Source organism: Rhinoraja longicauda, chromosome 12 (assembly GCF_053455715.1).
Source record: "Rhinoraja longicauda isolate Sanriku21f chromosome 12, sRhiLon1.1, whole genome shotgun sequence".
Lineage (NCBI taxonomy): Eukaryota > Metazoa > Chordata > Chondrichthyes > Rajiformes > Arhynchobatidae > Rhinoraja > Rhinoraja longicauda.
The window spans coordinates 12,776,033-12,792,192 of NC_135964.1; the positions used below are offsets into that span (position 1 = coordinate 12,776,033).

The window sequence follows — 16,160 nt, forward strand, 5'->3', positions numbered from 1 at the left end:
ATATCCCCTGGGCTACAACCCCAGGTTTGTAGAGTTCACTGCATAACCAGACTGTAGAATTTCATGCAACCTATTGCGGAAGACTTGGATTCAGGTGGAGATAAAGGGTGCCTCATTGATGTAGAATTTGGGAGTCGAGTCATAGAGTGAAACAGGCCCTTCGGCCCAACTTGCCCACACTGGCCAACATGCCCCTGCTACACTAGTCCCATCTGCCTGCACTTGGTCCATATCCCTCCAAACCTGTCCTATCCATGTATCTGCTTCTTAAACGATGGGATAGTCCCAGCTTCAACTACCTCCTCTGGCAGCTTGTTCCGTACACCCGCCACCCTCTGTGTGAAAAAGTTACCCCTCTAGTTAAACTCTGAGGGGGAAGAGGGCTGCACCAGAAGAATACCTGGGAGAGGAAGAGAATTAATGGAGTACAAATGAGAGGAAAGTTTCACCTCGATTTTAAGGGGCTTTGATGGGACCACTCTTGCAGCAACATGTTGACTGTATTTAATTAAGGTTACACTTGCCATGGAGGCAGGTTCACTGGAATAGATTCTGTGGTTTTATGAGGCAAGATGGAATAGGCCTCACTGTCTGCAGTAGAAATTCAGGAGTGGATTCATTAGAACTTTAGATTCTGGAAGGTCTTGATAGGATGGGTGGTATGAGGGTGTTTCATGGGTGGGGGATTTTATAACTTGGGCAACAGTCTTAGGCTAAAGGGTTACCATATTAAATGAGAAATGTTTTGAATTTCTGGATGCCGTTTTATTAAGTACTTTTGAGGTTGAGACGGATTTATGGATAATGGGGGAGCCGAGAGTTATGGGAATTAATCAGGAAAGTGAAGAGACAGCTAAAATTCAGATCAGCTGTGATCTTACTGAACGGTGGAGCACGTCAAGAGACTGTATGACCTACAACTACTACTGCAGTTTCTTATGTTCTTCTACGATGACATTTATACGGCCTTGCGCAATACAATGGAGATAACCATCAGTGTCCTCTGACATTTACTCCAAAGCTTGGCTCAATCTTGGCAAGCTCTGGTTTATGTACTAGGGAGCTTGATACATGGTTATGATGTGGAAATTGTCAACAATGCCGAAACCAAGGAAGAAGAGATGGAGAAGGTGGATAATGGAGATTAGGGTTGGAGAGTAGGCTTTGAATGTGGGATTGTTCATTTTATTTAACTGTGGCTCATGTGGACACGGGGCAGTATTCTGCTCGGGACTGGTACGTAACATTTTATACCTGTGCCGCACAAGTGTTTGGCTGTGTCCATTCCCCTCTATCGCTAATAACAATAGATTTGCCAAATTCCCCTCTGGTTCATCTGGGGATCAGCTGCAGGCAGAATGTGGCGAGCCTCTGTGTGCTGGTCCCAGCACAGATCCACTATCATAATTTCGGTGGCGCAGCGGTAGAGTTACTGCCTTACAGCAAATGCAGCGCCGGAGACTCAGGTTCGATCCTGACTACGGGCGCCGTCTGTATGGAGTTTGTACGTTCTCCCCGTGACCTGCGTGGGTTTTCTCCGAGATCTTCAGTTTCCTCCCACACTCCAAAGATGTACAGGTATGTAGGTTAATTGGCTGGGCAAATGTTTAAAAAAATGTCCCTAGTGGGTGTAGGATAGTGTTAATGTGCGGGGATCGCTGGGCGGCGCGGACCCGGTGGGCAGAAGGGCCTGTTTCCGCGCTGTATCTCTGAATAAATCATCCCATACAATCACTCCACTCTTCTAAATCTCCTTTCTACCTGTAAATCTATCACCGTTTCTAAATGTTCCAATGATATTTTAACTATATTCCATACTCTGTATCTTCCTCTTTGCTCTAGCTATTATACTTGAGTTTCACTTGATTGTACTTGTGTATGGTTTATCTGATCTGTTTGGATAGCATGTAAAACAAAGCTTTTCTCTGTACCTCGGTACAAAACATTCACTTTTGTAAGTACAAGTATAGGTTGGAAGCTAGGCGCTGTTCAACAAGGAGCTGGATTCGTAACTTCACAAAGCCTTGCCCCTACCCAGAAGACAAGTAGTCAAAGAAAGTTCCTCCAGCACTCCACAGATGCTGCCTAACTCGCTGAGTTCCTCCAGCACTGTGTATCCTCCAAAGATGCTGCCTGACCCACTGAGTTCTTCCAGCACTTTGTGTCTTTTTTTGTAAGCCAGCATCTGCAGTTCCTTGTTTCTACCTTTGACCTACATTTTCAGTGCCGAACATGATGCCGCAATCAACTTTCATCTACCTGCACATGATCCGTAACCCTCCATTCCCAGCCTCTCTGGAATATCCTCCCCTTTCCACATGTGAGGCTGTGAACATGTTACTGAAAGTTCCACTTTGCCCTGTTTTCGAATTTCAGTGGGGATGCAGCCTGCTCCCAAAGTCTTGATAGTCTTGGCCTTTTCGATGACTTGGTCGTCAGTGGAGGCAGAAAGCCGGGCCCAGATCAGATGCTGCGAGATGGAGTCAACTGGCCACATACGTCAAGCTCAGAATGAATGGAGGAGGAAGCCAAACTATTCAGGAAGATAATGTCAATAAGATGTCAAAAAAACTGGATGTTTATTAATCAGCAGTAGCTTTCAAATTAGATTTTGAGCCCTCAAAAAGTATCAGGTTTGATGAAGAAATTGTTTAAGCATAGAATCTGTAATCTCTAGATGACGATGCCGGAAATGATGTATTGCAAGTTCCTGTTCCATTTTGTGTTTTTTGCATTCTGTTTGCAAGGCAAACATGTGTAAAATTTGGGCAACTAAACCATTCAATTTGTTGGAATAGCTGTGCTCTGCATGACAATCTCCACAATATATGAATTGAGTCAAGAACAGCTTTGTAGATGGAAGATTTGTTTTAAACTTATAATGAAAGTATGTACAACATTTTTAATCTCTCCACAGTATACGTGATAGATTTAACAAAACGTTTTACCTTTTCAACCATAACACATCTTCTAGAGAGATTGCCAACAATGCAGTGAACCTGGTGTTCATTCTTATCTGACAGTGCATCTCTTTAACATACAATAAATCTCACTGGGAAAAGTTGTTGCTCTGCAAGAGCCACAACAAATAATTCAGGCAATGCAAAATTGTACAATACAACTTCATCCACCTCGTTCCTAACAAACATTATTCACCCATCAATACACACAAACAAGGAGCAGCCAATTTCATTCATCGACACACAAATGGTGGGAGAAGAGGGAGGTGTCTTACACGAGAGAATAGGAGCTGTCGGAGGTCTCTTGGCCCCTAGAGCCTGCCCCACCATTCTATCTGATCAGGCCTGAACAATGCTGGTATCAATTTCTGCAGCAGTTCCCCATAACCCTCCATTCAATAGTCAATCAATAGTCGTTTATTTGTCACATACACATAAATGTGTAGTGAAATGAAAAATTACCCGCAGTTCAACAATAAGACCAATAAGAATAATCAATAAAAATGCAATAACACACACAATCATAAACTAACACCAAACAAAAGAAACATCCATCACAGTGAGATGGTCCAGTCACCTCCTCACTGTGATGGAAGGCCAGAATGTCTTTTTCTCTTCCCCTGCCGTCAGGCTGTTGAAGTTGCCACGTCGCTCAATCTTCCAAATATTTATCCACCTCCTCCTCTGATGCAGAGAATTCCACTGATCCATGACCGTCGGAGAGAAGACATTCCCATTCACCCTGGTGTTCAATGATCAGCCCTTTATTTTGTAGCTAAGCCCCCTTGTTTTCGATTCTCCTACTGGTGAAAACATGTCAACATCTGCCCGAATGAACCCTGATAGGATCTTGTATGTTTGAATAAGATCCTTTCCCCAATCTTCCAAACTCCAAGGAAGACAGACCCAAACTATCAAGCGTCACTTACTGGAAAAACTCCCTTATCCCAGTGTTTAGCTTGGTGCATCACCTTTGGACTGCTACCAATTCTACTATGTGTTTTTTTAGATAAGGGGACCAATACCACACAATATTCCAGGTGAGGCCTCACCAACACCCTGGACAAATGTAACATGAACCTCCCTATTCTTAAACCCCAACCCCTTCACAAAAAAAATGCCAAAGTGCTATTTGCTGCCTTAATTCTTGTTGGACCAACCTGCTCACATGTTGTGGTTAATGCACCAGAACACTGAGACTCCTCTGAACTTCACTTGTTTGCAGTTTCTCTGCACTTGGATAATAACCCACACTATGATTCCTCTTGCCGAAAAACCAAATCCCCACACTTTACACTCCAATTGTCTGGTTCTCACCCATCGCTCAATCTATCCATTTCCTAGTAAAAAGAACTGCATATGCTGGTTTATATTTTTAAAAAGACAGAAAGTGCTGGAGTAACTCGTAACTCGGTGACGTTTCTGGTCGGGACACTTCCATCTGAAGAAGGGTCTTGACCAGTAACGTCACCTATCCACGTTCTCCAGAGATGCTGCCTGACCCGCTGAGTAACTCCAGCACTTTGTAATTCTGCAACAGGATACAGATAAAGAACACAATGTCCTCATCACAACAAGCCCTTCCACTATTGACAATTTAGCATCAGAAAATAAAAGAAGTGTACCAGAGCAAAAGGGTGCCAGGTTATGGGGATAAGCAGGAAATGTGAAGTTGCACATACAATCTGATCACTCGTGATGGTAATTAATATCAATAGTGCAGGCTCCAGGGCTGTGGTCTATGCCTATTTCCATTTCATATTTCTTGTATGTTACTAAATGGCTCCATACTTTACCATGCCATTCAATTTGACATGTTGTATGTGATTTGCATTGATTGTGAGTTGTAAACTAAATGCCAAACTAATTTCCACTGTCAATACCAATAAAGATGGCACCATGCAATCCAATGTCTAGCACTTAATATTTCCTGAAAGGAAGGAGGAATAGGGAAGGTAAATTCTAAATAGAAAAAACATATATGGGGTATCTTTGTGATTATGGATGTTAGTCTCAACACCAACACAATGCTTCCTGGTTAGACTAGGTCATACAGCACAGAAACAGGCCCTTTGGCCCAGCTCGTCAATGCCGACCAAGATACCCCATCTACAGTGGTCCCATTTGCCTGTGTTTGGCCTATATCCCTATAAATCTTTCCAATCCATGTACCTGTCCAAATGTCTTTTAAATTATGTTATTGTACCTGCCTCAACTACGTCACCTGACAGCTCATTCCATATACCCACCACCCTCTGTGTGAAAAAGGTGCCCCTCGGGTCTACTAAATCTATGCCCTCTGGTTCCTGTTTCCCCGACCATGGGGAAACCTCTGCATTTCACCCTTCCTATTCCGCTCATGATTTTATTCACCTCTATAAGAGCAGCCCTCAGCCAACTGCGCTCCAAGGAATAAAGTCGCAGACTGCCCAACCTCTCCCTATAGCTCAGGCCCTCGAGTCCTGGCAACATCCTCAAAAATCTTCTGCGTGCTTTCTAGCGCAATGACATACTGAGTTATAGACAATAGACAATAGGTGCAGGAGGAGGCCATTCGGCCCTTCGAGCCAGCACCGCCATTCAATGTGATCATGGCTGATCATTCTCAATCAGTACCCCGTTCCTGCCTTCTCCCCCTACCTCCTGACTCTGCTATCCTTAAGAGCTCTATCCAGCTCTCTCTTTATTGTTTCTGTTCTGTGGATGGCAGCCACGCACTATGCTTTCCAATAGTCTAAAAGAATTTAAAGATACCAGGGAATCTGGGGATAAAAACAGAACGAGTTTCTAACTGAGTGAGAAATTTCCTCGGCATTGCTACACATAATAATTGACCCCCAGCAATCTCAGATGCATATTTCAAAAGTGTAAATGTCTCACTTTATGATTTATCCATCCCGTTTCATCCTCTCTTCCACCTCCATCATGGTAGCTTTCATGACATCGTTTGCAGCTTTCCTGGGGGCGGTTTCTGGTGGAGGCTCAGGAACGGTGGTCATTGCAACAACCTGCTTGGTATCGTCATGAATAATGCGGTGAGCAGCCAAACGGTGCCGACTCTGGAACAGTTTTACTGTTGGAGGAACAGAAAGAAAATGACCATGAGTTTGAGTAGAAATGATGAAACTAATGCAAAATTAAAGGCACTTTTAAAATGAAAACCTCTCTACATAATTGGACAGTGAAATTAGAGAATGCAGCTTCTGGCGCTACTCATGATGTTGTCTTTTTCATGAACACGGTGAAGATAGGAAGATAGACACAAAATGCCGGAGTAACTCAGCGGGACAGGCAGCATCTCTGGAGAGAAGGAATGGGTGACGTTTGATCTTGCCGATATACTTAATGTTACTTTGTTAACATTAATCTCTTTAATTAACAATAGGTGCAGGAGTAGGCCATTCAGCCCTTCGAGCCAACACCGCCATTCACCCTGATCATGGCTGATTATGCACAATCAGTACCCCGTTCCTGCCTTCTCCCCATATCCCTTGACTCCGCCATCATTAAGCGCTCTATCTAACTCTCTCTTGAAAGCATCCAAAGAATTGGCCTCCACTGCCTTCTGAGGCAGAGAATTCCACAGCTTCACAACTCTCTGAGTGAAAAAGTGTTTCCTCATCTCCGTTCTAAATGGCCTACCCCTTATTCTTAAACTGTGGCCCCTGGTTCGGGACTCTCCCAACATCGGGAACATGTTTCCTGCCTCTAGCGTGCCCAATCCCTTAATAATCTTATATGTTTCAATAAGATCCCCTCTCATCCTTCTAAATTCCAGAGTATACAAGCCCAGTTGCTCCAGCCTTTCAACGTAAGACAGTCCCGACATTCCAATAATTAACCTTGTGAACCTAAGTTGCACTCCTTCAATAGCAAGAATGTCCTTCCTCAAGTTTGGAGACCAAAACTGCACACAATACTCCAGGTGTGGTCTCACTAGGGCCCTGTACAACTGCAGAAGGACCTCTTTGCTCCTGTACTCAACTCCTCTTGTTGTGAAGGCCAACATTCCATTGGCTGCCTGCTGTACCTGCATGCTTCCTTTCAGTGACTGATGAACTAGGACACCCAGAGATCATTGTACTTTCCCATTTCCTAACTTGACACCATTCAGATAATAATCTGCCTTCCTGTTCTTACCACCAAGTGGATAACCTCATATTTATCCACATTAAACTGCATCTGCCATGCATCTGCCCTCTTGATTGGTAAGAGTGTCAGGGGTTATGGGGCGAAGGCAGGAGAATGAGGTTGAGAGGGAAAGATAGATCAGCCATGATTGAATGGCAGAGTAGACGATGGTCGAATGGCCTAATGACTTATGAACTTATACCATTGAATCCCTCTTGGTTCAGGAGGGGTTTCCCTGGTCCACCCATCGATGTCCTTTCAACTCTGAACCTTTCCTCGCTTGCCTTCAATGTCTCCTCATACCTCAATCTCCCTGCCCTGATGCACAATATCTTCTTTCCTCCTCTCTGCCCCAGCTGTGGCCACTGTTTTATACTTTAGCGATTCAGCATGGAAACAGGCCCTCTGGCCCACTGATTCCGTGCTGACCAGCGGTCACCCCGTACACCAGTACTATCCTACACACACTAGGGACAATTTACCAAAGCAAATTAAAATACAAACCTGAGCGTCTTTGGAGTGTGGGAGGAAAACTGAGCACCTGGAAGAAACCCACGCAGTCACAGGGAGAATGTACAAACTCTGTACAGACAGCACCCAAGGTCAGGATCAAACCCGTGTCTCTGGCGCTACAAGGCAAGCACCTCTACCACTGCGCTACTGTGCCGCCCCTGTTACAAGACTGCTCATCGGTAACGCAGCTAGCCAGGCAGCTGCCCAGTCTGGGTGCCGTGGGTGGGAACCAGGTTCCAAAATAATGGCGGGGTTATTCCATTAAATTCATGAAGAACTGGGGTCATACAACTTTCCATGCAATCGTAAAACTATCCTCCCCTCTTTTCTTTCTCCATGAATATTGAAGCAAATCTTTCTCACTCGTGTTGTACGCATTTTGACATTCCTTACCTCTGTCCCTCGAGATCATTTTGTATGCTTCTGGAATAAGGAAACGATGGACCAATTCCGAAACAATCTCTTGTGACTGCAGCGCCGTCCGACTAATAATAAAATGAACAGTGTCACCGCACCAGAATTAAATCTCTACATCATTCTGCAACAAACCCAAATAGGAGCAGCAACAGGCCATTTAACGGCTTGCAGCCACTCGGCCATTCAAAAGTTTATCGATTAATTTCAACCCCATCTTTCATGGTGGAACCTATTTCCACAAACCTCAAAAATCTATTGACTACATTATTAAATATGCGGTTTGACTCTGCATCCATCCCTCAAAGATTCCAAAACCTGTGAGTGTAAAAACTTTTCATCTTTGTGAAATTTCAACCCCTCTGTCCAGTCTAAAACGCTGGTTTTGAATTCTCCAGTCAGTGGGAAAAAGCTTACCAGAATCTACTCTGTTAAACATTGAGGAATTTTCTGTCTGCAAGGCAAGATGGACTGAAGGGCCTGTTTCCATACTGTATCTCTCAATTCAATCAAAACATATTGACAAAAATCAACTGGATATATGTTACATCCTGTAATTTAGCTTTTTTAAAATTGAGCACAAATTGATCTCATTTGTTTCCATGCTGTATCCCCAAAACTAAAAAAAACAAATAATTAAAATATACCTTAAACAATAATATGTGTAAAGTATGTAACGACAATGTAGTGGAGATACAAGGGTATAGGGTCATAGTCATACAGCGTGGACACAGGCCATTTGGCCCAACTTGCCCACACCGGCCAACATGTCCCAGCTACACTAGTCCCACCTGCCTGCATTTGGTCCATATTTCTCCATACCTGTCCTATCCATCTACCTGTCTGTTTCTTAAACGTTGAGATAGTCCCTGCCTCAACTACCTCCTCTGGCAACTTGTTCCATAAACCCACCACCTTTTGTGTGAAAAAGTTACCGCTCACATTCCTATTAAATCTTTTCCCCTTCACCTTAAAAGTATGTCCTCTGGTTAAACCTATGTCCTCTGGATATAAAAGGAAGAAAAGACCAATAATTTTCTAGCCCAGCACCCAGCTTTGTTTTTCCGTCAGATTAATGAACTTCATACAAAATCAATGTTGAATACACAGAAGCAAATAATCATTGGCTGCGTACGTCTCCTCAGATGCGTAGGCAGCGTCATTGATTTCGTCGGCCAGCTTGCGGATCTCTTGGCGAGCCTGCTCTTCTGCTGTGTTTTGCATGGATTTCAACACGACCTCCTCCAAGTACGAGTCCACTGTGGTCTGGTGCACTTTAATCACCTGCCCCAGAGAGAGGGGGGAATGTCAAGAGAGTAAGTAAGTAAGCGAGAGAGCAATACGTGATGTCAGCAATTGTCTTGCTTTACCCATTGGTGCTTTACCCAGTAACTTCATTGAAATGAAAATCACAAGGAAAACAGCAGGTGCTGGAAGTCGGAAATAAAAACAAAACATGCTGGAAATGCTCAGGAGGTCAGGCAGCATCTGTGGAAAGAGAAGCAGATTTAGCCGTGCAGGTTGAAGGCCCTTCACTACAACTTAAACCGCAGGGTTGTTAATGATTATCTAATAAACACTAATGTCACTTCAAGGCACACTTACATTAAACACGCAATCCAGTTGTCTTCCTCATCAATCTCGACCATCCACTTGGCCACACACACAATTGCAGGTCTGATGTGTGCAATGACCAGGGGTTTCTTAAATCACATTATGGGACTACAATGAGAATGTGTTGAGTCAATATTCTGTCATACACTTGGAAACAAAATAATTAACTTGGAATAAGCCAAGTCCAAAATCCATCATTCCAATCCTGAAGTCTGAAGTAGGGTCTCGACCTGAAACATCACCCATTCCTTTTCTCCAGAGATGCTGCCTGTCCCGCTGAGTTACTCCAGCGTTTTGTGTCTATTCCAATCCTGATATATCTTATCAATAACTAGCATTATTCCTTCAGTCCAAAATTGACATTTTACCAGTAACTAGCAAATTTTTGGCATAGTTCACAGTGAATTTAAAAATAGATCAAATTTTGTTTGCTTGGAGAATCCTGTTGCCTTGAATTGTTGGAAACAAGAGCAAGAGCATTTGGTAACAATCAGGCTATTCCCTTAACCAAAGCAATCTATGGAATGTGAAACAAATGGAATGATTAAATTGGGCTAATTCTATGTGGTTAGATACAGCAAGAGCAATGAAGATGGAAGAGAGAAAAAGAATGGACAGAAATGCAGACAATAATATTTCAACTAGAGGTGAAAAGGCTCAATTGTTCCGAACCCCTCAGGAAGAAATTGATGATTTCAGAGCAGGAACACCGAGCCTGCAGAAAAGTGCATGAGTTGCTAACTTTCCAGGCTTCCACAGACCCAGTAACAAAGGAGGAACATGAAGGGTCAAGTTATGAAAGGATCAGACCGACAACACAGCCCAGGGACATTCAGGTCGATCGGCAAGTACAGTGAAACTCAAGAGATTGCTTTAGTTTAGATTAGAGTTTCAAGAGATACAGTGTGGAAACAGGCCCTTTGGCCCATCGAGTCCATGCCAACCTGTACACGTTCTATCCTATACACAAGGGACAATTTACAGAAGCCAATTAACCTACAAACCTGCACGTCTTTGGGATGTGGCAGGAAACCAGAGCACCCGGAGGAAACCCACGTTGTCACAGGGAGAACGTACAAACTCAGTACAAACAGTACCCAATGTCAGGATCAGAGGTTTGAGCCACAGGTCTCTGGCAACTCTACCACTGTGCCACCCTATTTGACTGCTGCAGTTACAGTGACTGTGAGTGGGGCGAGGAGAGAGTGAGGAGTCCCTGATGGTCCACACCATCAGAATTCAAATGGAAAGCCGAGAGCATGAGGCACCTTTGTTCTCCAGCACTGTCGTGGAGCAGTGGATGGTTTGGGAGAGAGGAGAGTGATATTTGGTCCTGGACAGAATATGTTTTCCAACATTTTCCACCACCAGGATGGCACAGTGGTGCAGCGGTAGAGCTGCTGCCTCACAGCGCCAGAAACACAGGTTCGATCCTGACTGCGGGTGCTGTCCGTACGGAGTTTGTACGTCTCCCCGTGACCATGTGGCTTTTCTCCGGGTGCTCTGGTTTCCTCCCACACTCCAAAGACATACAGGTTTGTAGGTTAATTTTCTTTGTAAAATTGTAAATTGTCCGTGGTGCATGGGATAATGTTAGTGTATAGGGTGATCGATGGTTGGGACAGACTCGGAGGGCCGAAGGGTCTATTTCTAAAGAAACCTAATTTTCACGGGCCAGTTGAGAAAATTTCGCCAGTATGGGGGGGGTCATTGAATGGACTTTAGCTCAGGCATTGCACCAGCTTTCCAAAGTTACAACGTCAATGCATTAATCTACATCTGGTTTTGGATGTTCTGATGCATCAGCTGAATCCAGTCGGCAGTGACTAGTGGTATCAATAGGAGGGGGAATGAAATTGGTAAGAGGGTAATACAGGGCGGTATGGTGGCGCAGCAGTAGAGTTGCTGCCTTACAGCGCCAGAGACCCGGGTTCAATCCTGACAATGGGTGCTGTCTGTACAGTTTATACATTCTCCCCGTGACCCTGTAGGTTTTCTCCAAGATCTTCGTTTTCCTCCCACACTCGTACAGGTTTGTAGGTTAATTGGTTTGGAAAAAATGTAAATTGTCCATAGTGTGTGTAAGATAGTGTTAATGTGCAGGGATAGCTGGTCAGTGCGGATTCGGTGGGCTGAAAGGCCTGTTTCCACTCTGTTTCTATATCTAAACTAAAACTAAACTAGTCCTCAGGCACTTTGTTGAATTTGGAAGCAACTAGAATTTGATTTTCACCTGATGATCACTGAATGTTTATATTGAGGCTGTAATTACCCATGGATTAGTTATACTTGTAAATACCGAAAAAGAAAATCAGATAATATTTAATTATATAATTATTTAATTATGACTGGAGTTTTGAATGTAAACATTATAATTCTCAACAATACTTACAACTAATTACAATAAGAGGCTGCGTTCTTCCCATCTTTTTGTAAAATTAAAAACAAGTTAGTTCAGTTTCAAAGCACTAATTATCATCTTTGTTTTGTTGACTGTAATTAGAAAGTCTACAAAATTATTTATGTGGTGCCTTTCAGGCGGGAAATAGTTCTGTGCCACATTGGAATAAAATTGCAGAAATGTCTAATCAAGGAAAGTGGAACAATGAGGAATGCTGGTTCAAAGAGAAATATATTTAGGGTTTATTTGTAGGTAGTGAAAATAAGTGTAGCCTTTAAGAATAAGAACTGGAACACTGGACTTAACTGCTTGGCATCCCAGCTACCAGTAGTGGAGATGAAGAGATAGTCACGCAACATGGAAAAGGGCCCTTCGGCCCAACTCGTCCATGCCAACCAAGATGCTCCATCTGAGCTAGTCCCATTTGGCCCATCTATATACCAAAACTCTTGTTTGTTTGTTTGATTGTTCCTGAACTACAGCCAAAACGGTACACAATAACACGACAATTTTAGCCCCTCCTGACTCACCATTGTCCCTTTGGTGCTAATGGAAGAGGTTTCATTGAAATCGGTGTTATATATTTAAAGTTATTCACATTTTAAAGTTTAAATCTATCTCCTAGGGAGGGAGGGAGGGAGGGAGGGAGGGAGGGGGTGGAGGGAGGGGGGGAGGAGGGAGGATAAGTGGGGTTGAGGGGGATGGAGTGGGGGAGGGGAAGGGGAGGGAGGGAGGGGGAGGGAGGGAGGGGGAGGGAGGGGGAGGGAGGGGGAGGGGGGGGGGATGGAGGGGGGGGAGGGAGGGGAGGGAGGGGGAGGGGGAGGGAGGGGGAGGGGGAGGGAGGGGGAGGGGGAGGGAGGGGGAGGGTGCTGCACCAATGCAGGAGAGGTTTGGGCCCAACGGGTCCACTTGGTCTAGTATTCATCTAAACCTTTCCTATCCATATATCTGTCAAAGTGTCTTTTAAACCATGTTATAGTACCTGCTTCAACTACCTCCTCTGGCAGCTCATTCCATAGACCCACCACCCTCTGTGTGGAAAAGGTTTCCCCTCAGATTCCTATTAAATCTTTGCCTGCTTGCCGTAAACCTGCCCTTTGGTTCTTGACTCCTCTACCCTGGGAAATTGACTCTGTGCATTTACCCTGCAGACAAGAGAAAGGGACTGTATGAAGTGGACAGTGTCATTGGTTGGAGAAGTGGTCTGAAATAGGAAGAGATGAGGATATGAACAAGTTCAAACAAGAGGGTGTGATTTTTTTTTTCAATGTTGAGGTGCAGTGGTCTTGGAAGTCACTGGTCTGGATTCTCGATTACATTGATATCCATTACACCGGTTTAACATTGAATGACAGGAATCATTCAGCGCTGGCTGTGATAAAGGAGAACCAGTCATAAAGGCTGTTTAAAGAGAAGCAACGTTTCACCGCTCTCTGGAGTATGAGGGTCTACCTCAGGCCTCCTTGAGTCACTGGACTGGAACAAGTTCCACACCACCTGAATGAGTCTATCTCAGTTATCACTAGTTTCAGCAAGAAAAGTTTTGATGGCTGGATTCCGACAGAGTCGTAGAGTCATACAGCATAGAAACAAGCCCTTCAGCCCACCTTGCCCACACCGACCGACATGTCCCATCTACACTAGTCTGTGTTTGGCCTATCTCCCTCCAAACCTGTCGTATCCATGTAGTCGTTGTAGAGCCTTGTAGCCATGTAGAGTTGTGAATCGATGGAATTCTCTGCCACAGTAGGCAGTGGAGGCCAATTCACTGGATTTTTCAAGAGAGAGTTAGATATTGTTCTTGGGGTTAACGGAATCAAGGGATATGGGGAGAAAGCAGGGACGGGGCACTGATTTTGGCTGATCAGCCATGATCATATTAAATGGCGGTGCTGGCTCGAAGGGCCGAATGGCCTACTCCTTCACCTATTTGCTATGTTCTATGTTTCTAGTCAATTAGAATCTACCCTGACCCGACACTTTGGATGAGCAGGGAGATTCACTCTGCTGAAGTTCAGATCCAAGGTTTCCCTGAGATAGACACAAAAAGCTGGAGTAACTCAGTAGGTCAGCCAGCATTTCTGGAGAAAAGGAATAGGTGATGTTTCGGGTCGGGACCCTTCTTCAGTCACTTTTCTTCAGAGATGCTGCCTGACCTGTTGAGTTACCCCAGCTTTTTGTATCTATCTTCGGTTTATACAGCATCTGCAGTTCCTTCCTAAACATAAGCAAGGCTTCCCTGATGGATGATCCCGTACTCTATAGGAAGTTCAAGTGTGATCTTCATAAGGCTAATAGCGATGGCAAGAGAGAATTCCAGAACAAGCTAGATGCTCAATTCAAGCCAGCGGGCACCAAGTGACCCTGGCAGAGCCCGAATACCAGCACGAGTAGTGAGCCAAAATCAACAACTAGATGCAACACGATCTGGAGAACATTCGGGCTTGGTCGATCGATCAGTGGAAAGAAACATTTGGGCCGTGGAAGTATCTGATGATCAAGTCCAAAAGAGAGAGTTCCACCAGCTGCCCTCCTCCATTCAGTGGCTTGGCTGTTGCTACTCCATACCATCAGCAGCTGGATGTGGGGAAGTGGGCACTGCTGAACAGAAACACAGCTGGGGCCAGTCACAAATACTGCAGTTACAAACCCGGTCATAGGTTCGCTTCTCTGCTATGAAAGATTCAACTCCTGCTACTCCAAGGTCATTCCAGCCTTTGAAGCAAGTCCCACTGTGTAATGACTACAGCCCCAATAGTACTCAAAGTTGGCTAAAATCCAGCTAAAGCAGCCTGCAAGCTTGGCACACAATCCATCAATCCATCACCAATGCACTATGGCTGCAATGTATACCAACTGCAAAGTGTTGAGTAAGGCTATGCCAACAGGGCAGCACAGTGGCACAGCAGTAGAGCTACTGTCTTATAGTGCCAGGGACACAGATCCAAACTTGATTACGGGTGATTGTCTATACAGAGTTGTAGGTTCTATCCTTTACCCGCGTTGGTTTTCTCCGGGGTCTCCAGTTTCCTCCCACACTCCAAAGACGTACAGGTTTGTAGGCTAATTGGCTTGGTAGAAAATGTAAAATTGTCCCTAGTGTGTGTAGGGTAGTGTTAGTGTATGGGGATCGCTGGTCGGTGCGGATTTGGTGGGCCGAAGGGCCTGTTTCCGCGCTGTATCTCTAAACTAAACAGCACTCCCAAAGCCAAGAGTTCTACCACCAAGGACAATGACAGCAGGTGCATGTTGCCCCCTCAGCTGCACACCAATCTGAGTTTGAAACGCATTGTTATTCCTTGCTCGTTGCTGGGTCTAACCATTAGAACTTGTTTTTCATCACCATCGTGTAGGTACCTACAGAAGTGGCAAACTACTACCTTGTCACGAACAATTAGTGATGGGCAATTGCTACTGGACATCCACAGCCTGTAACATGCAATAGAACAAACCACAGTAACGTTGATGTTTTATATATTTTTAAACTTCAAATAAAAATCATGAATTAAACCTGGATAGCTCCATATTTCTCCAGCAACTTAAAAAAAATTAATAGGTGCAAGAGGAGGCCATTTGGCCCTTCGAGCCTGCATGGCCATTCCTTGTGATCATGGCTGATCATCCACAATCAGTAACCTGTGCCTGCCTTCTCCCCATAGCACTTGATTCCATTACCCCCTAGCTTTCATTAGTTATTAGGTTTAGTTTCATTGTAAGCTCTCTCCTACGAAAGCAAAGCATTGCTAGAAATTTGAGTAAAAGCACCATGCAGAATACAGAAAGGTCAATGACAGAAACGACTACCCTTTTCTCTTCATTAATACTAAACCTTATGCTAAGCATTTGGAGCAATTTGTTTGTTTACCTCCCAGCTACTAGTCAGCATTCTCACGTGATGCAGTAATTCTGAGAGTTCACGTCCCTTTAGACTTTAGAGATACAGCACGGAAACAGGCGCCTCGGCCCACCAACTCCGCACTGACCAACGATCAACCCATCCACCAGCACCACCCTACACACTGGGGACAATTTATCATTTTACCAAAGCCAATTACCCTATAAACCTGCACGTCTTTGGAGTGTGGGAGGAATCCGGAGCACAAGGAGAAAACCCACGCAGTCACAAA

The 16,160-nt window shown here is 44.5% G+C and overlaps 1 protein-coding gene across 3 annotated transcripts in view; it reads right to left on the reverse strand.

Annotated features, from left to right (window-relative positions):
- Positions 1–16,160, reverse strand: part of cfap91 (cilia and flagella associated protein 91) — a 68,125-nt gene that overhangs the window by 12,210 nt on the left and 39,755 nt on the right. For all 3 annotated transcript variants that reach the window (XM_078408657.1, XM_078408658.1, XM_078408656.1), the window contains exons 15-17: positions 9,154–9,302; positions 7,998–8,089; positions 5,841–6,033 (exon numbers count right to left, since the gene is read on the reverse strand). In XM_078408657.1, coding sequence (XP_078264783.1) covers positions 5,849–6,033; positions 7,998–8,089; positions 9,154–9,302 — 426 coding nt within the window. In that variant the 3' untranslated portion in view covers positions 5,841–5,848. The remainder of the gene's footprint in view (positions 1–5,840; positions 6,034–7,997; positions 8,090–9,153; positions 9,303–16,160) is intronic.